Genomic DNA, 24,389 nt, shown 5'->3' with positions numbered 1-24,389 from the left:
TGGCGCTAATAACTTTTTTATACTTTGGTGTACAGAGCTGTGGGTGGTGCTGTTTTTTGCGGATTTTGATTACGTTTACAATATTATCATTTTTAGGACTGTAGGACCTTTTGATCACTTTTTTATAGAATTTTAAAAATTTTTCTAAATGGCAAAAAAGTGTCATTTTCGACTTTGGGCGCAATTTTCCGTTACGGGGTTAAATGTAGTGAAAAACCGTTATCATATTTTGATAGAACGGGCATTTTCGGACACAGCGATACCTAATGTGCTTATGATTTTTACTAATGTGTTTATGATTTTTATGATATGTTTATATCAGTTCTAGGGAAAGGGGGGATTTGAATTTTTAGGTTTTTTTATTATAATTTTTTTAACTTTTTTTTTTATTTTTACTATTTTTCAGACTCCCTAGGGTACTTTAACCCTAGGGTGTCTGTAAGATCCTATCATATACTGCCATACTACAGTATGGCAGTATATGGGGATTTTACTACTCATACATTACAATGTGCTGATAACACATTGTAATGAATGGGTTAACCCGAAGTAGCTTCGGGCCTTCGTGAGACCCGCAGCTACCATGGCGACGGATCGCCGCTCCTCGATGACGTCACGGGGAGCAACAATCCACGGAAAGATCGCGGCGCCCGCACTGATAGCGGGTGTTACCGGTAAGCCTTTGCTGCAATATGCAGCAGAGACTTACCGGCTATGGAGAGGGCTCGGCCCGCGAGCCCTCTCCATGTACCGGGACCCGACATGTGATGTACTATTACGTCACATGTCGGGAAGGGGTTAAATGGATGATATCTGGCACATTAGTTTGATTTCATTGGGATTTGTTTGCACCTCTGGATATTTGAGCATTTTTAGGCATAATAACCAGTTATTCTTTGCAATATAAGTATAAAGTGCTTTAATTTTACACACATAGATCTGTAATTGAGGTAAAACATAAGATTGAGTACCTATGAAAAATGATGATATGTTGCATCTAGGGACTGTTACTTCAGTGGTTCAGTCTCTGCATGGCAAAATCAGCCATGAAGAACAGATGTGGGCACCAGTTTTCCAACGCGGATTAGCATCAATCCGTCACCCATCTTTCAAACATTCTCATTAACTATAGTCTATGACTGATCAATTAAAAACGTTTTAAGAGTTTGGTCGCACTCCGTAAAAATAATGGCATGTGCGGTCCCTTCAAAAAAAATAAGCAGCACACAGACATTTTTAAAGGACATCTACTATCAGGATGAAGGATTGTAAACCAAGTACACTGACATCCTTGTGTGTGCCCTCTCTGGCAGGATCTGCTCATCTTTTAGCTTCTTATACCCCTGTTTTTACAAAAACAAAGCTTTAAACATTAAGCAAATAATCCCGAGGGGCTTCAGGCTCCATAGGTGTTAATGGAGACCCTGTGGCTCATTAGCATAATTTTTAAAACCTTTTTTTAATAGAAACAAGGGCATATAAAGCTAAAAGAAGAACAGATCCTGCAAGATGGGACCTACACCAACAAGTAAGTGTGCTGTGTTTAAAATCCTTCATGCTGGTGGTAGATTTCCTTTAAGGGTCGTGTGTCATTGCCCTTTTTGACATTTTGTGTAGTTTACACATCATCCACTTTCTTCCTAGTGTACTCCTTTTTAAACAGGGTAAGATTAGCAGCTAAATTCCATTGAAAAATTAGGTTATTATATCCTCATGCAGAGCATATCATGAATATATTAATTTAAGGGCATATAAGGCGTTGCATCTAGATATACTCAAGTATAAGCCGAACCTGAATATAAACTGACTTGAATATAAGCCTAGGGTTGGAAATACATTGGTCACAGCCTCCGCTCACTGATGAAATGCCCAGCGGCCTCCCCCCACACAAAAGAAATGCTCAACAGTTTCGCCCAAGAACAAAATACCCAGCAGCCTCCCACCAGAATATGGCACCCAGCAGCCTCCCACCAGAATATGGCACCCAGCAGCCTCCCACCAGAATATCGCACCCAGCAGCCTCCCACCAGAATATGGCACACTGCAGCCTCCCACCAGAATATGGCACACTGCCGCCCGCATGTAGGGATGCCCAGCGCCCTGCCGCCCGCATGTTAGGGATGCCCAGCGCCCTGCCGCCCGCATGTTAGGGATGCCCAGCGCCCTGCCGCCCGCATGTTAGGGATGCCCAGCGCCCTGCCGCCCGCATGCTAGGGATGCCCAGCGCCCTGCCGCCCGCATGTTAGGGATGCCCAGCGCCCTGCCGCCCGCATGTTAGGGATGCCCAGCGCCCTGCCGCCCGCATGTTAGGGATGCCCAGCGCCCTGCCGCCCGCATGTTAGGGATGCCCAGTGCCCTGCCGCCCTTCATTTACCATACTTTTTGTATGGCTCAGAAACTTTAAACAATACAACTTAAAAGGTTGAAATATAAATATCCTCCTTACTATCTATGTACAGATGATTTTTTTAAAACGCAAATTGCTTTACTTGGATTTATGTTGAGTTGGTAATTTGTTCTAAAAAATAACACATGAGAAATATTATTTTAGCATGTATGTAAAGTAAACACCTACCAGGCATACTACACATTTTTAAGTATGCCAGCTATTTTCTACTGCTAACAGACTGAGTAATGTGAATAATGTCAGCAATCCCACATTTTTCTTCCTCCATGTCCTGGCTGGGAACTATATGGATAACAAGTAGGAAAAAAACTGATTGTGATACATAGATGAAGCATTCTGCTCTATAATTATGAGACCCGTACATTATTTGCATATTTCTGGATTGTTTTGATAGCTTTCCCAGTTGTGTCACCCTAGAAAAATGTATCCCTTGCTTATGATTAATTTCACAAAAAATGTTAATTGTTTTGATCCACAGTTTTTTTATGGAAGTACTGTATAATGTTTATAACATTCTCTCTAATTTTTAACTAAAAATAAGAGAACTTTTTATCAGTATGACAAAGGTTACCGGGCAGGAACACCTCACACTGGCCGAGGATGGCCCCTTTCAAGCCTATGCTTGGAGGTGGCATAAGGGGGAAATTGTCTCAAATCTCCTGGACATGTGCCCGGAAATGCCAAACTTGTATCCCCTTAGTTTGCAGAGGAGCATAGATTGTTAACAAGTGATGGGTAACCAGCACCTAAATGCAAGACCTCGGTGTCTTGCATTTATACATGACAAGACAGACGAGACAAGACACACCAATCACGTGTGTTTCCATAGAAGTACATTTGCGATCTGTGCCCTGATAAGCCTCCATGCACTTTGATTCCGCTTCTAAACAGAATCAAAGTACTATGTGTGACCCACACCCTAAGGCCCCTTCTCCACTGGCGTTTTTCACGCGCGAGTTCTGCGCGTGCATTTGACGCTCAGAACTCGCATTGCACTCTGTCCCATTGTATTCAATGGGTCTTTCTCCATTAGCGTGGTTTTTAACGCGCGTGCTTGCGTTCGTTTGCACGCGCGTCAAAATCGCAGCATGCTCTATTTTTGCGGGTCACGCGCGTTTTTCACGCCCCATTCAAGTCTATGGAGATGCATCAAGAACGCATTGCACTCGCAATCATTGCAAGTGCAATGCGAGTGCAATGCGTTTTAAACGTAAGGGTTGCTAGGTGACCAGAATAACATTATTTCCCCTGCTCGCGATCGAGCATTTAATTAAAAAAACACAATGAAGAACAGTGAAGAATAGAATAAAATCATTGTACACAGTGAACACAGTGACCACAGGATCATTTAAGATAAAAACACAGTGCAGAACACAGTGCAGAATAGATTACAGATGTTCGGCACATCTGCTTACTTGTCGGGAGATACGCGCAGAACGGCGCGAACAAAATAGCATGTGAAGAACAATATATATGTGTGTGAAGAACAAATTGCAGATGTTTAAATACATCTGCAATGTGTTCTACACACATATATATTGTGCGAACAAAATAGCATGTGAAGAACAATATATATGTGTGTAGAACACATTGCAGATGTATTTAAACATCTGCAATTTGTTCTTCACACACATATATATTGTTCTTCACATGCTATTTTGTTCGCGCCGTTCTGCGCGTATCTCCCGACAAGTAAGCAGATGTGCCGAACATCTGTAATCTATTCTGCACTGTGTTCTGCACTGTGTTTTTATCTTAAATGATCCTGTGTTCACTGTGTTCACTGTGTACAATGTTTTTATTCTATTCTTCACTGTTCTTCACATCTGCTAAATTGTCGGGAGATAATATACGCGCGGAACAGTGAAGAATAGATCGCCGATGTTTGCAAATTATCAGAAGACATTATTTTTCAATTAAATAACACATTTTAATCCCAAACCATGGTCCCTTTGAAATATGCTCGAGTCTCCCATTGAATCGCGCGTCAAAAATGCGCCGAAAACGCAAAAAAAACGCAAATTACTCCAAGGAAAAATGGAACAAAAACGCAGCCAAAACGTCAGTTTTTCACGCATTGCACCCTGACGTGAAACGCAACGCTAGTGTGAAGAGGCCTAATTCTCTTGGGAATTCACACACTTTTGTGGTCTGAAATTGCATTGCTGTGATTTTCCCCCAAAGAGGAAAAATGGTGAGACCCAGAGCAGGAGCTCAAAGTCTTGCAGTGCCAGACTGTAAAGGATGTGTCACTTGTACGGCATTTCTTGAGCTTACTCGCAATGCAGGAGGAGGCTTGAGTCCTGTCTGGCCAACTCTGTGGTGGGGTGATGGTATAGCTGTCCACAGAGAGAACCCTGAGTGCAACCTTTGCACCTGTGCCATGGGTTTGCCACAGCTGGGCTAACCTATGATACAGAATGGTTGTTAGGTATAGACTGTGTGCAAATTTGGATGCAGCTTTATAGACGGCATGGTGGTTATTTTGTTTGCACTCTTTTCACTAGAGACTCGGTGCTCGGTGCTCCCCATCCTTTCTGCATAGAAAAGCTACATATTATGACACCTCAGGGAGCTTTAGAATCTTGTCTTAGTGGGAATACCCTTTAAGAAGAACACTTTTGATGGTATATGATTATCTCAATAGACTGATAATGATGCCTTTTTCATGCATGGTAACTTACAATTGCGTAACAATTACAACTTTGTCGTGTTTCCTCCCAGAACTAATTATATCTTGGGCGACTTGGGAGGAAAACATGCAGACTTCTCATTGATCTCCAGGTATAATTGCTTTCATGAAGGTCAATAATGTACATGCCTTCTGATTGATATTTTTTTTTTTTAAAGTGTTATTATATATTAAATTATATTTACCTTTTCTATGCTACATAAAAAGGCTTTTTTGTACTCATCAAATATACTCCTTAAAGGGGTTTGCCCATGAAAGAAATTTGAATCGCCTAGTGATGTTTACACAATGAAGATTATTTTTAACCCCCTTACTTTACAATTTTACTCAGTTTTATTATTAATTTTTTTTGGCTCCTATTACTCCTTGATTCCTCTGTGCTATAAGATGCTGTGTGCGGACACTGTACTTAGATTGTCATGGTTATCTACATTTACATTTTTATTTAGCTTCTGAAAATGCTACTAGTATCTGACACATGAGATCCATGAGATGGATATAAAACTCAATGATACTCTCAGCTCCGGTCCCTCATCTAATCAATAAAATATACAGTCAGCTCTATAAGCTACAAACATATATAGTTTTTTAGTAAAGTCTACGTAGGATGCTGCTTGCCGACAGGAAATGCCTGTGTCTGATGTACTGATACCATTACCATAAGCATTGGCCACCCATATTCACCAGGAAGCATTAACAACATAATAGAAAACTTTACTTTCCCACTTTTATTTTCCCTTTGGTATAAAGTTGGCAGTTTACAATATATTTTAAGGGAACCTGTCCTAATCTGGCATCATTTGAAATATCCTTTCTAGCGTTTCCTTTTATTTTTGAAACTTTATGATTGAAAAAATTCCTCTAAAGGCATTTGAAAGTGAGATGAAGTGTCACTTTTTGATTTGGATGAGTCACTGGTGGGGATGTATCACTTCAGACACCCATATATTTTCTTATATAGTACCTAGACCATTAGTTAATCTGCCTGAATATGTTTTTATATGTGCACAGTGATGACTTTCAAACAAAAACAAATCCAGTAAAAATAAATGGGAACTGTCTCTATGTCTTCAGTTATTTCCATCAGGTTAATATAAGATAAAACCAGGTGAGGTGTAACACACAACAGGTACAAAGCTATCCAACTATTTATCTGTTGTGAGCCAAAATAAATGATGCAAATAACTGAAAGCATGTGCCCCACTTATTTAAGGCATTAGTTTTAAGGGGTATTCCAAGAATAAGCTTAGATTTTCATGACCCATTTGAACATGAATTATGCTAACAAAATAATTAGTTGCTGTTAAAAACTTTGCCCCCCTTAGCGGAAAAATGCTGTGGACATGCACTGTAATAAAGAAGATGGCTGCTTGTCACATGTCTACATCACATGTCCTGCACCTGACTGTGCAGGTCTTACAATCATCACTATGTTTGGCTTTAGTCGGTCGGTTGGTTGCAGTGCAGCCAGTATGGCCTGTGTTGTAGTGGACCCATCTTGGTGGTATAATATACAGTGATGTGAATTACACATCATTAATATGGTAACGGAGCAGGGCAGCCTGTTACATCATCACTGGGAGCGGAGCATAAGAGGGAGGAGATGTTACTGAAAAATGAAGGGTCATGGGAGTTGTAGTTGTAGATAACTCCATTTACTTTAGAAAGATCATAACATTTTGTGCATCATAAAATCAAACTATGTGAGTTCTATTTTGTGGTGAATGACATTGAGTTTTGTTGTATTAATTTATTTATAGAATTATGGGTTTGTGTATCAGACGTTCATATTTAATGTGCCATCCTTGATCTAATGTATATTGTAATATATTATTTCGCTGTTTGGAATATGTAGTTTAATATTCAATGGATGTCTGAGGACATATCTTTCATGATTATGCAGAAATATATTATTTGTACAGTGATAAAGCATTGTGCGTTCCATAAAACCTTGTAACCTTGGATGACTTGCAGGCTCTTACTACCAAGAATGGAGTGGCTTTTTTCTTTAGACGAGAAATATGTCTGTGAAAATTAAAATTAACAAGTCATTAGAAATTCCCAGAAGACTGGACACATATTTTCCCAAAATTAACAGGGTTGCGTTCTGTTATTCCATTGAGTTATCTCTATTAGATTGATTGACAGGCGAGACGTGAATTCAAAGGTCTCATACTTCAGTGCTGAAAAACAGCGTGGAGGAGACATTTGCCTTAAATATTTTCAGAGAAAACAGCACCCATAAAAGGTATAAATATGTTAAGGAAGAAAAATGTGTGATGTTATATATAAGAACATGCTAGCTCTTAGTTTTCTTTCATAATTGAATAGCTAATTTGATGTTCATGTACGGTAATATAAGAACATTACAGTCCCAACTTCCTTGTGTTTTTGGATCATCCTCAGGTTTTCCTTCCTCATGGACTTTTTCTTTAATACATGTACAGATGAATTTGATCAGTGCTTACTGACCACCAGTATATCTTGCATCTTGCAAAGTCTAGTCTAAGTTTATATCACACATTTTGTCTGAAAAAGTAGTTTAGCACTTACCATAACCCCTCTTCCAATCTCACATTGAGCTTGGTTGTCCAGATCTAGTTTGGGTGAAAAGAACCTTTTGGTAATTGAAAAAATCTCAAAAATATTCAGTAGCCAACTAAAATTGTAATATTCCAAGATATTAGGGGGAACGTTTACTATGGCTTGTCCACCAGTTTTCTAATGTTTTGTTGGTCTCCTTGATTGGCAAGCTGTGGAGGAGTGTGGGCTGGGATGTTGTTCTATATTCTATACTCTCCTCTAGAATGCCAGTTGAGACTACAGCTGAAGGTCTGACCTTGTGGAGATTTAATTCTGGAGGTCAAGCCCACTGAAGTCTATAAGTAAATACATTGTGCAATACAGCGGGGAAGGTAGGAGGGCTGGGGTTGTTGGAATGAAGACTGTCTCTTATTCCACCAGTCCCCAAAAGTTTCTGAAACGAGTAATAGATGTGCTGCAAAGCATGTACGCAAGTTTTTGGCACAAATAAGCACATTTAGCAGATAGTAGCTGGGCATAGGGGTTGGCACTGCTATTTCACAGTAATGATGCAGTGGAAAGGATTGCCAGATGGATTTTGCATGGCCAAACCTTTAGTCATAAAAAAAAATCATAATAATAGTTAAACTTTATTTGTCCCCAAAGGGAAATTAAAGTATCACATCCACTACATTTAAATCCGATTCATTCATCTTGCATACCGAGTATATCCCTATTGAGCATACGTTCCTCCTACTGCTCATGTTTATTAAAGAGTAACAGTAAACTTTTTTTTTCCCCCTCAAATCAATTGCTCTTGGAATGTAAAACAACTTTGCCTAATATATCTTACCTGTCTCCATTAGTTTCTTTGCTATCCCACTCAGATTACCTCAGTCCTGCAATAGCTGCCTCCTCTCCATGTGCTGATCAGCCCTTTTGAGTGCATACTTTTTTTTATACTTTGTTTCTCAGTGGGTTTCATGGGAGGGGAGGAGCTGCGGCTCCCTGCTCACAAAGGAGGAGGTCATGTGACAGTGGATGTAGCAGAGCCGGATGTGCCCAATACAGTGAATACAGATTTCTCCTGCACAGAATAGTGAAGTACAAAATCTCCCCTGTTCCCTATCAGTACCCCCACCCCAGTCTGGGATATTACAGAACTTTCTCTGTACCTCATGCTGCTCCCATCCCCCATCTTGTCATAGGCAGTATCAGCTCTGTGCAGATAAGCTATTAACCCTTAGTGCTCACACAGCACAGGCTATAGACTTCATGTAACTGGGGTACTTGGATTTTTACCACTTATTACATGCTTCATGCTCTTCCATGTGATGGAAGCTGCCAGACTAGTCACCATATACATCCTGTATGCGCACAAGTGGATTTACTTGTGGAAAACTAAATAGATTTAATGCTAAATTACTTTGAGACCACAAGGCATCATGGGATCTGTGGGCAAGCTAACTGGCCTCAGTTTGAGGGCATAGACTGACAAACATTAGTCTCCCCCACTTCACTTCTGGTAAGAAAGATTTTTGTCAAACACTTTCAGAATAGAAAATGCCATAACTTTGGAAAGAAAAGAACGAGCAGCACAAAGTAGGCATCGCTCTGCTTGTTTTCAAAAGGGTAATTGCATATAATAATTTGGTAAAATCACTATAACTTTACAGTTACACTTTAAACTCTGTTAGCCATAACGAGAGCTGAGGAAACAAATGATCTTCTATATCTCTCAGTATGACATCTCATTAATAAAAACCTTGTACTAAAACCACTTTGCTGGGTCTGAATCTTCAGAGGTGTCTGACTGTAACTTACTTTGTGACCTTTTGAGAGCACATGCCACTCACCCGGGCAAGCATGTATGTGTGTGTATATATTATGATGTGGAAAGCTTAATCGGCAGCCAATGTGTATGGCTAGCCTCTGGACATTTGAGTCAAAAATTACCCCTGGAAAGGTTAGTTTCTAGCTTTTTTCCCCCTATCATTTGGCACAGTCATCGTATTATTTTGTGGACCTTTCAAACCTATTACTGTATATCCTTGAGTATAAAATGAGACCCATAATTTTACCACCAGAAAACCTATTGACTCGAGTATAAACTGAGGGTGGGATATGCATTGGTGATAGCCAGCCAGCCCCCAATTTGCCAAGCACATAAAAAAATAAACTTGCATACATACCTTCCAGTGGTTCATGATGCTTGGTGCGGCTCCCCGATGCTCCCATCCCTGCGGCTCCTTTTCTTTCTTCTCTCTGCTGTAACAGCTGCCAGAGGCGCGTCCATGCATCTTGCCGACCAGTGCGCACACTGTGACATAATCAGCTGCGAGAACCCCGCATCATAGCATGCGCTGGCCAGTAGAGCGCATAGCAGCGCCTCTGGTGGCTAATACAGCAAAGTTAAATAGACTCATGTATAAGCGTAGGTGGGGTTTTTCAGCACATTTTTTCTGCTGAAAAACTCTGCTTATACATGAGTATATACAGTAACAGAAAATTGGAAATATGGTCAGCTCACCTGATGATGCACTGAAAACCACCCAAGACCACCTTCAAACCGCATCGGCCAACAGTGTAAATATGATCCAAGGGAAGAAATTTGCTCCTCCAGCTCACAAAAAATATGGTAAAAAAAATCTTGGTTCCTTTATTTAATCCATACTGGTGCAAAGATTTAAATCCAATAATGGCAGAAAAAGTAGGCAAATGTACACTTTTAGGCCTGTACATGTAAAGGCCTGAAACACTTAGGTTTGCCTACTTTTATGCCATTATTGGATTTAAATCTTTGTACCAGTATGGATTAAATAAAGGAACCAAGATTTTTACCATATTTTTTGTGTGCCGGAGAAGCAAATTTCTTCCCTTGGATCATTTAAACCATATTGTTTTGTGACTTCAAGTCTATTTCTCTTGAAAAGCTAGTTGTGCCGCAGTGGCAAGAATAGATTATTCCAGTTTCTTGACCCATTTTTATTAGGCTTGTACAGTAAACAATACCTGTGTTTTCCTTCATTAGCGTTTTTATCTGAGAAGCTCTGTGCTATTGATTAAAGTGCAAGGCAGGAGTACCTCCGAGATCCTATTACAAGCCACCACTACCTTATCGCTGTGCTACTCTTGTGTAATTAAAGGATGTGGTTTTTCAGATCCATTACTAACCCAATACAGTTTTAAAAAAAAGGTTTGTACACTGCATCTTTGGGTGTCCTTTTTTTAGATGGCATAATGGCTTCTTGTTGGGAAAAATTCATTACCAAAAGATGAAGACAGTCAGCAGTATGCAGTCAAAAGCAAAGCGCTTGGCTGCCAATCAATATGGCACAAAAGATGTGAAGGTCACAAGGAGCAAAGACACTTCAGATAATAATTTGATGTCATTGTCGTGACTTGCTTAGGAAAAGAAAAAAAAGCAAGTGTTCTTGGCTTAGCCTCTGGAAATCCAGATTAAAATTGACATGAGCAAAGCTAGCTTTCCTTATAAATCTAGAGCATAGCATGTGTAGCTTGGCCTATACTGTTAATGATAGGTAGGTGACCTTATACAAACAATACTAACATATTTTTCTTTTGTTTTCAAGGTGGCCTTGAAGAGCATGATCTGTCAAAAAAAAGAGGAGCACTCTATCAGCTTATAGACAGGATAAGAAGATTTGGCTCTGGTATGCCAACTATTTATATAAGCCTTTTAAAGCAGCATGATAGTAGAGTAAAGCCACATTAATAGTGCCATTCATACTCCATGGTAATAAGCAAGAGACACATAACTATGGATATAATGAACTTGTATATTCTTTTGTAGGTTACGAGCATACAAATACAACTGGTGATAAAGCAGATCTGAAACCCTCAGGGAAAAGTGTGAAGAGGAGAATTCCCAGAGCTGCTACATCACGTACAGAAAGAATATGGCCTGGAGGAGTTATTCCATATGTTATTGGAGGCAACTTCACTGGTAAGGCACGTTCTCATGGATGGGCATTACAGTCAGAGGATAAAACATTGTGGCAAAAAAGATTTGCCCCAAAACTCAAGCTCCAGCATTCATTCTGGAGAAGTATTTTATATAAATAGGGTCATCGATGGTCTAACACCATTTAAGTGTCTTCAAGAACATGGTTCCCGGGACTCTCAAAGTATTAATGTTGATGACATAAGGCCACAAAATGAAGTAACCATTGCATAAAATTGACTTACTAATTCTCTGATAACAATTTTTTTTTAGAAGATTTAACAAAAAACTGTCCCTGAATTCACGGTGGAAATGGCCACAGTGGAGCCTCACTATGCAGCATGTGAACACCAGCAATGGTTTCTAGTACAAAACTGTGGGAATAATTTCTTTTTAAAAAATGTGATAGATATAAAATATACCTCTTTAACCGATGGAGTGATTTCAATTAAATATCTTGTGTTAAGGTTTTTTAAAAGGTTTTGGCTCTTTTTCTTAAAAACAATGGCATAAGAAGCTAAATTAAGAGCAGATCCTGCCAGAAGGGGCACACCAGTATCTCAGTGTGCTTGGTTTACAATCCATGATCCTGGTGGTAGTTCTTCATTGCTTTGAAATTTTGTAAAAGCAACAAACTACATTTGTAACTGAAAATATATTCTATTGTAACCCTTAAGTGTGCATTTTTTTCAAAATGAAGGATAGTTTATACATTTTTCTTTCTCCTACTATAAATGAACCATCTATCTTCAATGTTTAAAAAAAAAAGTTTTTAGATGGTCTTATATCCTTTTTTCCTTTTGTATTGGTTAATGCATTAATCTTAGATATAGAATTCAGCGCATAGCTGTGCAGCCACGATCAAGGTTAAGAGGAAATCTATTCTGGTATTATTAATCCCACAACAGAATTCAGCCTCTTTAAACACGTGGTGAACATTACACTGCATAGTAATCCACGCTGCAGATCAAAATACTGTGACATAATTTTGGGTTTTATCTACACACATATACATTTTATATTCAGCTGGATAGGTTTTATAATTAGGAGCTACAATAATAGTGCCATAGTCATTTTTTTTCAGAACAAACTCAGGTCCACTGTTATCCAATGATTCATTACCTTGACTACACCTCCAGAGCCAACTATGGTTGTAAAACATTAAGGGGCTGTCAATTAAAATAAAATTGTTTATAACATAGCAAAAATCCATAACCTGTTCAACAGAGCTCCATTCTTACCACTTCCAAGCCCCCCTACTGTTTGTTCTTCTACACTTCCTTGTCTGGAAATGTCATGAAACAAAGGTGATGATAATACCCTGTATTGGGATCATATAACTTGTCCAGGAACTGCAGAACAGTCATAGGTTGGTAAGAGACATCAGTCCATCAAGTGAAACCTAATACTTTGTCCAGAAGAAGGCAAAAAAACCTGGAAGGGTGTCCCCAATTGGCCCAAAGTAGGGAAAAATTATTTCCCTACCCTTAATATGGCAATCAAAATAACTCCGTTTTTGTTGATCTAGATCAGTGGTGGCAAATCTATGGCACGGGTGCCAGAGGTGGCACTCAGAGCCTTTTCTGTGGGCACTCAGGCCATTGTCCCAGGACAGAGTTCACGGAACAGACTAAATCCACTGAATCTTCCTGCAGTCCCAGGAAACTTAATGAAATGTCGCTTTAAAATAGCGCTGAGAGCAGCATCTCTTGACTGTTTGGAACTTCAGGAAAAGTGAGAAGGGATTAACAGAACTGCATTATCTTTGGAGGTCATCCTGCTGGCCCCACGATTCTTCCTATAAAGGGAAACCCCTACAATGATCTGAATTTGCTTTCCTTCTTTCAACTATATTGGTGGCCGATACAATTGAAAAATGTGGAAGAACAGATAGCAATAAGTTACTAAATATTCTATGTTGGCGCTTCACGATGAGTAAGTGAATTTCGGTTGAATTTTGGGCACTCTGTCTCTAAAAGGTTCGCCATCACTGATCTAGATTCTACTATTTGCAAGAAATGTTTTTCCCATACTATGTGATATTGCTCTACAGAAAGGCATCCAGGCCATTCTTGAACATATACTAGGTCATCAGCCATTACAACATCTTTTGTCAAAGAGTTCCACAGTCTCCCTGCTCATACAGTACAGAATATCAGAGAATTAAATAACCAGAACTCCTTCTAAATTTACAGAACAGTATGTTGAGTCAGATATTGTAATATTTCTTATTTTTGAGGTGTACAGAATACTGCGACCAATAAACTGGTTGGCTATCTATCAGTAAATGGCCTACATTATACATTATATTAATGCCTGGACTGACCATCTAATTCAAGCCTCCTGACTTTAAATCAACAGACATGTAACATGTTAATTCAGTGATGGCGAACCTTTTAGAGATCGAGGACCCAAAACACACAATCTTTTCCCAAAGTACCAACACGGCAATTTAGGCAGCTCCAATCTGACCCTGCCCACACCTTCTCACTCTTCGGATAGGACCAGGCAGCACAGGATGGGTCACTTTAAAATATCAGGGCACTACTTGGACTGCCTGAGACTGCAAGAAGGTGCCATGTCTGACAAACTCTGTGCCTGGGAGACGGCCCGCTTGCCCACAGAGAGGTCTCTGAGTGCCATCTCTGGCACCAGTGCCATAGGTTCGCCACCACTGTGTTAATCTATGTGATGTTTTTTTTTTTTTTTAACATACACAAATTTATTGATTAGCGCAAAATTTGGTCAATATACATGTGCCTTCTTGATGATTAATATTAGACAATTACCAGAGCACAAAAATTGGTGTAGCAAGAATAACTGAGTAATAAAAAGCTGCAATTTAAACTTCTCCCCACTGACTGTTTAATATGACTGTTTGTTTCTTTTATTTCTTCTTGCATTTCCTCTAGGAAGCCAGAGAGCCATGTTCAAGCAGGCCATGAGGCACTGGGAAAAACACACTTGTGTTACCTTTATAGAACGCACTGATGAGGAAAGTTACATTGTGTTTACATATAGGCCTTGTGGGTAAGAATATACAATATTTTATTTCCGGTTTATAATGCTGTTGATGCAAATTGTAACAAGTTAAAATGCCCTTCTATTACACCCAATGGATGCCCTATGTTTTAATCTCTATCTTTTAAATGTCTACTTACAAAGGAAGATGTTGTTATAGGCTCAAGTATGTAAGTATATATTGGGAGACTTCTTTACAAGGAAAGGCAGTAAATATCCCACTGTGAAAGCAATAATGGTTTTCAGGTGCTGGGGAAGTAGATTTCATCACTGAGGGAAAATCCAAGATCTCAGTTTAGGCTGGGGATAGATGCCTTATATTTGGACACCACTAAACGTATGTAATTTTTTTAGGAATTAAGCAGGATGAAATAGTATAGCCTACTTCGCTTTTTCATCCTGTGTTAGCAGCTGTTTGACTAGAAAGAGGCCCAAAAGATTCTATTTTGGCATCTGTCGGACAGTATTGAACACGTTCAGCATGTATATCAGGAGCTTTACCAACTTACACGCTGAACATGTACACATGTACACAAAAAGCAAAATGTTAATTGGCCAATTTGACAAGCTCTGTGCAGTGCTGAGTAATCTGTAATATATATATATATATATATACATATTATATATATTTAATATAATTATATATTAATAATTATTATTATTATTATGCCCCTTGGTGGTAAATACAATAGACCAAAAGGGGACTTCTGGAGAATCAGTTTGTATCTGATAAAAATCTAGAGTTAATTATCTTGGGAATAGTTTGCTATTCTACCGATGTGGCATCCCTATTTGAGTTTATCGGAGTAAAATAAATGCATACAGTATATTTTCCAGTTCTTTTATGTGTGATTGAGTGTTCAGGATTTCCTTAAGAAGTAACTTTGTCGGAATCTTAAACCTGGTCTGGTAAAGCTTATATTTTATATCTATACTAATGTATGAATTATTGAATGCTGTGAAAAGGTTAAGTATACAGATTTAAAATTTTTTAAAACTTTTCAAAATTGGAAACATAGTTTTTAGCCTTTTATTTTAGGCATTCTAAACACTTATCATTTACCCCAACCCCTCCATAAATTAGTTAAAATCCTCACGATCATTATCAGTAAATTCCAATGGTGTGATTGTACATGTCGTAATACATCAACAGTAGCTGCAGCAGTAAATCTGAGACCAGCTGTTGAGATACGATCTTCATTTAACATGCACCAATCATTCTTCTGGTAATTATTCCAAAACGTGGTTGCTTGGGATGAGAATTTTAAGTTGGGAGAGACGTGGTATGTTCTAATCTTTTTGAGGAAGACCACTAGGCTATGCTTTCTTAAATGCCGTAGAGTTCAAAGATTATTCTCTTTGTGATGACCGCAAATTATCCTCTTCCTCTACAGGAAAATGTCCGTATGAGGAAGAAATTAAAAAAATGTAAAACAGTCACTGAAAATTTAGTCTCACCTTCTTAAATAGTTTCTTTCTAAAAAGTAGCTTTAGTAAGTTTCAAGTTGGACCCCACCATGTATGAGTAAAAACAAATCCAAGCAATGATTAAATTCATAAGATTTTGAAACCTAGGCAGGTTTTACATTTACTCGTTTTTTTGGCATCTGGGAATTTCAAATAAATCTTCCATCAGTTTCACTTGAATGAGATGTTATTAAAATTTTGGTAAAATGGTAGGTTTACTCCAAAAATTCAAAATGTATTCCTTGGATTCATAGTTTATGTTCTCACTTAATCTTACTTTTATATCTTTAGGAATAATATAATTTACTATTGAAATAATTTAATAGAAATGGTGAAACCTCTTTGAGCCGACTGTGCATGGGTAGATTTTGATTAAAAGATTAATTTGCTGTGCAAAATTGTGCAGAGACTGTGGTAATCAACTTTTATAATTTTGCTAATGAGACTGAAGGGCTCTGGGGGTGTTTCCAGGGCTCCTCAGTGCTGTAGCTTTATAGGCTGTTACAATGAGTAGGGCAGGTCTCGCCTTCTCTGCATTTTTACACAGGCGCGGGGGGGGGGGGGGTGAGACATATTCTGCAATTGTAACAAATATAAGAAGATAAATTCAGGCACGGTGACTGTGGTTATGAGTAAATGTCCTTGGTTTATCATGCTTGGTTTTGATGGTAGATTTCCTTTAATGAGGTGGTCTGTCCATAGTGGGCAGCTTCCATAGAGTACAGAAAAATAATCAGTCTTTTAGGGGGGAGATCTTCTCAAAGGGTCATTTGTAGAGGTTTTACTGTGATGTGTTTAAAAAGACATCGGTTGGAATATATTATGTAAAAATTATCTACATTTTAATAGCTTTTCTATATTGAAGGCCATTCCCTTATCATCCATGAGGTGGTATACACTGTATTTAGCAGCAAGTAAACCTTCAGTTGTGGGAGTCTACAACTGGGAAGCAAGATGGAATAGCAATTACCGAATTAAAATGGCTAGAAAACTTGCCCAGAGCTTTGACAGAGAAATGGGTATTATGAGCTTCCCCCATGTGTGTTAGTGTGGTCCAAGGTGGATGACATGGTTCATGGCTGTCCAGTGTTCATTTCTACTCATTTGTACAGTTGTGGGGGGGTACACTGACCAAATCCACCGGGTGACGAGGACTAGATATTGTAGACGCTTCAAGGTAATTTTGCCACTTTTCCACCACAAAAACTCCTATGATGGGCATTTAAGCAGCAGAACAGTTGATTAAAGGAATAAGATGACAATAATAATAAACCCATGGGAATAAATCCCATTGTGCATTAAATCAAGTCAGTTATTCGGATACAATATGGGCAGAGGGTAGCTAACAGACAGAGTTGACCTCTTGGCAATGTTTTGCTGGAGAAACACCCTGAGCCAAGCATTCATGAGGAAATTACGTGGACATGTACCATCTATCTAAACATTAATACAAACCCAATCCATCCATGTTGGCAAAACTCATCAGGTGACTGTGGAAAGTGCTAAGAAGTCCATCCATGGAGACCCCATCTCTCTCCTTACAGAACCTAAAAGTTTGTCTGCTAATGTCTTCACCGTCGTGGATACTACAGGACACCTTGCGAGATCTTATGGATTTCATGCCTTGATAGCTCAGTTATTTTGGTGGCGCAACGTGGAGCTATACAATTGAAGGCTTTAATGTTATGGCTATTTTTTTGGATGTATTTACATTTTTTACTAACCCTATCTTAAGTGTAACCTTGAAAGTTGCAAGTTGTTGAAAAGTTGTCAAAATTACGGATAACTGATTGATATAAAGATGAGTAATTTCATGTCAGTCTGCAATAGTATTTTTAGTAAAACATCAATAGATGGCACAGTGTTCTCAGAATTGTTGTTGCTATGATACGATGGAAATCTGTGAGTGTAGCAGATGTGACATGTAATAAATGATTCAAGTGTTTGGTCTATTAATAAACTTAACTCCTTTTCAATTAGAGAGAAAGAAGTAAGTAATTGGGTGGAAATGTGTTGCGACTGCCACTGGGTGTTGAGGTTATGTCCTTTTCATGTGTTCCACAGGTGCTGCTCCTATGTTGGTCGAAGAGGAAACGGCCCCCAAGCAATATCTATAGGAAAAAACTGTGATAAGTTTGGAATAGTGGTTCATGAGCTGGGTCATGTGATAGGCTTTTGGCATGAGCACACTCGACCGGACCGAGATGATCATGTGACTATTATCAGGGAAAATATTCAACCAGGTAATTTTTTGGAGGGAATTACAAATGCTTTACTTTAGACTGTGCCTTGATTCAAGTTCTGAAGAACAGTGAGAAAAAGATTATGGTGTATGAAAAAGTAAAGTTTGGCAGCACACAGTTGTGCATGCAATCATAACGTACACTGGGGTGTAAGGGTTATGGGGAATAATGTTAAATTATAATATTAGATTATAAGGGATAATTTAGAAAGGGGTTCACTTGAAAACATAGTTAGAAAATCTGATAGATTTGATTAAAAGATATGTGTAAATTATATGAAAGCCATCATAACCATGCATGTTAAGAATTGTTAACCTGATTTTCATGGTTAGCTCATTCCAGACAACTAGTGCAGCACGAGTTGTAGGTTGGAATTATGAAGGTGTATAGTTTGAAATCATTGACTGATTTAGATTCTAGTTACCGTATATACTCGAGTATAAGCCGACCCGAGTATAAGCCGAGACCCCTAATTTTACAACAAAAACCTTGTAAAACCTATTGACTCGAGTACAAGCCGAGGGTGGGAAATGCATTGGTCACAGCCCCTTCCCCCTAGTATATAGCCAGCAAACCCCCAGAAGTATATAGCCAGCAAACCCCCAGAAGTATATAGCCAGCAGCCCCCAGTAGTATATAGCCAGCAGCCCCCCAGTATATAGCCAGCCAGCCCCTGCCCCACAGTATATAGCCTGCCAGCCCCTGTGCCCCGGTCAATAGCTTGCCAGCCCCTGTGCCCCGGTCAATAGCTTGCCAGCCCCTGTGCCCCGGGAAATATAGCCTGCCAGCCCCTGTGCCCCGGGAAATATAGCCTGCAAGCTCCTGTGGCCTGTTATGGAGCTGGACCCCCGCCCCATTGATGTAAAAAAAAAATAATTAAAAAATAAAAACTCACCTTTCCGGCGCCCCCCTCGGGTCTTCTGTGTGATCCGGCAGTCAACGGCAGGTCCGTGCCGCGCACAGCGCTGACGTCAGCTGCAGCCGGCTGCCGGCACACACAATACTATTGCAGCGGCGGCTGATGTCAGTGCCTGTGACATCGCACGGACCGGCCGCTGACCGACGGATCGCACAGAAGACCCAAGGGGCCACCGGAAAGGTGAGTTTTGATTTTTTTTTTGTGTCTGTTTTTTGTTTGACTCGAGTATAAGCCGAGTTTGTGTTTTTCAGAACATTTTTTGTGCTGAAAAACTCGGCTTATACTCGAGTATATACTGTATGTGGTCAAATATTGTTCTGCCCTTCATTACAAAGGTAGCATTGTTGCATTTCCCTTATATATGCATTTTTTTAAAGCAGAGGGCTACCAGTTCAATGACTGACACAGGGAGGCAACTAACCAATTAGACCAAAAAATGAGCTTCAGTGCAGAATTCAGCATGGTTTGCAGCATTAGAAAATTGCTTTTTCCAAAGCTCTTTATGAGGAACGGGTGGAATGATAAATGGCTAAATAATAACTTTTACATGTTGCCTATTTTATTGTCTAGGCCAGGAATACAATTTTCTGAAAATGGAGCCAGGAGAGGTGAACTCACAAGGAGAGCCATATGATTTTGAGAGCATCATGCATTATGCAAGGAACACCTTCTCAAGGTTGGAAACTCAGGTTATAATTTTTTTGACTTTTAATTCCATTTACTATAGTTGAATTATTTTTTTTTTAATGTGTACATTAGAAAACCACTTGTCTAATGTATATCCATATGTCCCAAGGTCTAGCCTAATGTATCGGCCAGTGCTGAGCATTAAAGAATAAGGTCTTGCTCTATGGTGGCATTCTGAATAGTTTACAAGTTGTTCTGCCGTACTGGTCAACACCAGACATCTCTCTATTTCTATAAAATTCACCTTTATCCACAATAAAAGTTTATGAATACCTAGATAGTATGTTTAGTATTCTACCAAAGTAAGTTTGACTTATTGGAAACCTGTCTCAAGATATTACCCCACTAAACAACTGGGTCCCCTCAGTTAGGATATGAAATGTCCTTTAAAGAATTCCCTTTTATGTGAAATCTCACATCTTGCCTACTAGAAAATCTTTCCCAAAGTCAGGCACATGAGATGAGTCAAGTTTTAGTGGTTTCAGGGGTAGTTTCACTCCAGAATCCATTATCTTATCTTATGTTCTGTAGTACTGAGAAACATGTGTCATATTAAAGCTAAGAATCTCATATTTCAGATCACATCTTAAAGGGGTTGTCCGAGAATTATGAAAATAAACTAAAGGTGGCCAGAGGGGGCTGCTTAAAAAAATAAAGATCTACTTGCCTTCCGGTGCGCCGGGGGGACTAGTAGTTTAGTGGGATAAAAAATGTTGTTATATCATGAGTTTTATCACCCACAATGTTAACTCCACTATGCATACTTTCAGTTCACATTATTTGTGAGATATGGCATCTGCTTTATATTATGCTACAAACTATATCATGTATGGTAAATACTCAGATATTTGTTCCCACAAATTAGTTTGAATGTTTGTATGTTTAATTGTATATAGTTTGTTATCCATACTCCTTGTGTTGTTGCCCATTTTAATGTTACATTATATGGACAATATGCAGATGTTTTACGGAATTGGTTTTATCATATGATACAGTCCGTACCTCTTATAGATGCTTTAAAATGGTCAGGTCAGGACTTGAACAGTATTTTTAAAATATCTACTAATGCTGAGGGCCCAAGCTGAATTTTTACTTTTACTGAATGGCAACCAGATCAATAATATGTACAATAACCTAGAAATTGTATGTGTAATTTAATTTAGGTTTTTTCAATGTTATCTATTTTCATTCTATTTTTAAGTTGGAATGTTAGAAGTGTAATAGAACTGATGAATGTCTTTTTGTGTGTATCATATTTTAGGGGTATGTTTTTGGATACAATTCTTCCCTCCCGAGATGAAAATGGTTTACGACCTTCAATTGGGCAGCGCACAAGGCTCAGTGCGGGAGATATTGCACAGGCAAGGAAGCTGTATAGATGTCCAGGTACAAAACTGAATGTCTAACATGTATTATTCAGCAGCTTGTTTCAGTGATTCTAAAGTTCAAAAGTAAATTTGTGTAAATTGGCTACACGTTCAAAGGTTCCAGCACTGTCAGCCAAGCCAGCTAGTCTTTAAAACATGTAACCTTTGCTAGCATATAAAATATTGACTTTCTTCATTTCTATCACCATTCTACAAGGCAGCAAGATTCTACTTGCATGACCTATTATCTAAATCCATAAAACCATATTTCAGCAAAATTGATACCACCCAGTATTGTCATTTTGGTGTTTTTCCAATACAAATACAATTCCATTCCAAATAGAATAACTAAGGGTTACACACAAAGGTTACCAAACAGTGTATCAACCAAGTTCCTAGATGAGATGCAACATGTTTTTTTCTTGATGGAGTCATTTATTGGACCAAAAGCGCAGTGATTTATTGCCTTTTAACGTAATTGTTTTGGCACTGGTCAAACTTGCAGTAATCTCTGTATAGCTATTATACAATAATATCTGCTAGTTAAATGCTAAAATGAACTACTTTTATATTAAAGGACGCCTACCACCACGGATCTACCTATGAAGGTAGATTGGGTGGTAGGTGCATCTATAGGACGTGAGGATAGCCCTTTTAAGGGCTAATCCTCATGTCCCCGCAAACTTTTAATAACTTTTAAATCCCTAATATGTAAATTTTCTAAAGAGGCTACTGGGGCGTGGAGTAGCCAGAGCTGAGGCTACACGGCGCAGCTACTCCACGCCCCAGTAGCTGCTTTGATCTTCCTACCAGAAATCTTCGGCACGCCCTCGTCCGCCAAGCCTGCCGTATGCGCAGAACAGCAGGCCCGTGGTTGCGCAGCGCTGCGCCGAAGATTTCTGGTAGAAGGTTCAAAGAGGCTACTGGGGCGTGGAGTAGCCACACTGTGTAGCCTCCGCTCCAGCTACTCCACACCCCAGTAGCCTATTTAGAAAATGTACATATTAGGTCATTAAAAGTTATTCAATTAGCCCTTAAAATGGCTATCATCATGTCCTAAAGGAAGATCCATGGTGGAAGGTTTCCTTTAAAGGTGTTATAGAAGCTGATTTTACGGACCTTTTTATTACTTCCACGCAGTTTTACAGTAGAAAGATGATCCCAAAGCTAAAAAGTTGAATGCATAGAGTTTTTCTCTATCTTGAAATTTTTCCATACAGTTTACATTTTTTCAACTGTTTATGATTTACATTTTGAATATGTTATATAGATGTTTAATTGGCTATATAATTATTATTTACACCATTGGAACTTGACAGAGGCTTTGGGGCACTAGACTGCCCACAGGTCTTTATGGACTAGGGGCTTAGAAGATGGGTCTGATAGGTCTACCTGATAGGTAACTCACTTTGGTGCTTTTAAGCCCACTTTTATGCTCACTGTAACTAGAAAAACCAACTTCAGGTTCACTACATTTGTGCTCTGAAGCCAGGGTGAACCGTGAAGAAATGTGCAGGTGCCATCAGTGCAGAATCCTGGTTATAAAGGTATCTTAGTAAATTGTGACCTCAGACAGGGTTGGGATAGGGCTAATTGGGACAGTAATCTTCCGCTGAAGACACCCCAATACACTTGGCAGTAATAGCAGTAACATATTCTGTAGCTTACAGACCAACAAAATAAAGTGACACATGCAAACAAAGAAGTTTTCCAGTAAATCCAAGTAGAGGAACATACAGGTGTCTTCTATTCTGGCACTGTGGAATTAAGAAATGTAGTTCAAAAGAAGTCTTTAAGGAATTTGTCACAACGATTTTCTTCTGAATGGGCCCCCTTACACAGTTACACAAATATGTATATATGTATATTTTTTTATGTGCAGCATTATATGTATATAAAGGTGCACATCCTCCACTCTTTAGTGTGTAAGATTGGATGACGGGGCCTTGACACGGCGGGCCCCATAGCTACTGCAATGGCTGCTTCCAATGTAGTTCCGCCCCTGGTGTAAAGAATAAATTGCACCTAGGCTATAAATGCCGAATGTTGAATGTGTGAGCTGCTGCATTACATTTCTGAGCTTAGCTACTGCATAACAACTATATCGTAAATGTGCTACAGTATGTTGCATCTAGTGTTTACTCATAAAAAGTTTACATTTGCTTTGATACTATGTGTGGTGTGTTTTTCAGCATGCGGAGAAACATTACAAGATTCTACAGGAAATTTTTCATCTCCTGGATTTCCCAATGGCTATCCTTCTTATACTCATTGCATATGGAGAATTTCTGTGACCCCAGGGGAAAAGGTAGAGGGTTGCTGTTACATTCTATTGGGCCTAACCTAAAAATTCACCTTTTTCTTACAATAAAAGCGGCCATCAAACCCTTAACACTTCTTTTTCCTGCTGACCTTGTTTGCTGTGCAGGTTCTTAGTTTGGTCATACGAAACATTGGCTGAGAACTGAGAGTGGTACCTAGCTACAGAAAATGATACATGAGGACTAGGGATCTAGGAAGGCAAGCAAGGAAGTGAAATTTTAGGATAGGTGGGTGACTGCTTCCATTTGGGCACAAGTGGCCATTACTGAGGAAATGCAGAAGAAATAAACACATTAGTTGACCATTTCTTACGCCTTACAAATTTTTATTTTTTTTTCTGAAGAACTTACCATTGTTAAGTGAGAAATACAAGTTGTATATTCATGGACAAAAAAATTATAAAAATAAAATACAGGCTATCCCCAGGTTCTTTCATACAAGGTAGGTTTGTTCTTAAAGGAAGTTGACCATCAAAATCCAACATGATAAACCAGGGACAGTTACTCATAGGTCCAGGCACCGTGACTGTGGTAATCTTCTTATACTTGTTATCCTTCCTTCTAAAATCAACTTTTGAAAATTTTGCTAAGAAGCTTTAGGGCTCTTGGGGACGTTACCAGAGCCCCTTCGTGCTGTAGCTTTGCTTGTTATTAGACTTTCTCATCTTCCCTTTCCCTCTGCCTGATGTAATCTCAATGCAGCAGATGAAGTTTCAACACACAGTGGGAATTGCTCCATGCACACTATAACAGCCTGTGAAACTGTAGCACACAGGGG

General features: G+C 39.1%; 1 protein-coding gene across 5 annotated transcripts in view; it reads left to right on the top strand.

The window, feature by feature from the left end:
* TLL1 (tolloid like 1) overlaps nt 1–24,389 on the top strand; it is an 80,384-nt gene that overhangs the window by 31,167 nt on the left and 24,828 nt on the right. For 4 of the 5 annotated variants that reach the window (XR_011849307.1, XM_072120160.1, XM_072120176.1 and 1 more), the window contains exons 4-10: nt 11,216–11,296; nt 11,437–11,589; nt 14,499–14,616; nt 18,139–18,317; nt 19,807–19,912; nt 21,185–21,309; nt 23,483–23,598. Coding sequence is in view for 4 of the 5 variants with exons in the window: in XM_072120160.1 (XP_071976261.1) it covers nt 11,216–11,296; nt 11,437–11,589; nt 14,499–14,616; nt 18,139–18,317; nt 19,807–19,912; nt 21,185–21,309; nt 23,483–23,598 (878 nt within the window). In the remaining variant the exon portion in view is untranslated. Of the gene's footprint in view, nt 1–11,215; nt 11,297–11,436; nt 11,590–14,498; nt 14,617–17,990; nt 18,065–18,138; nt 18,318–19,806; nt 19,913–21,184; nt 21,310–23,482; nt 23,599–24,389 lie in introns of those variants that run through there. The other variant, XM_072120185.1, reaches the window with a different exon arrangement.

The sequence above is a fragment of the Engystomops pustulosus genome, chromosome 1 (assembly GCF_040894005.1).
Source record: "Engystomops pustulosus chromosome 1, aEngPut4.maternal, whole genome shotgun sequence".
Lineage (NCBI taxonomy): Eukaryota > Metazoa > Chordata > Amphibia > Anura > Leptodactylidae > Engystomops > Engystomops pustulosus.
The sequence above is the reverse complement of the archived record's forward strand: the minus strand, read 5'-3'. Positions and strand labels throughout refer to the sequence as shown.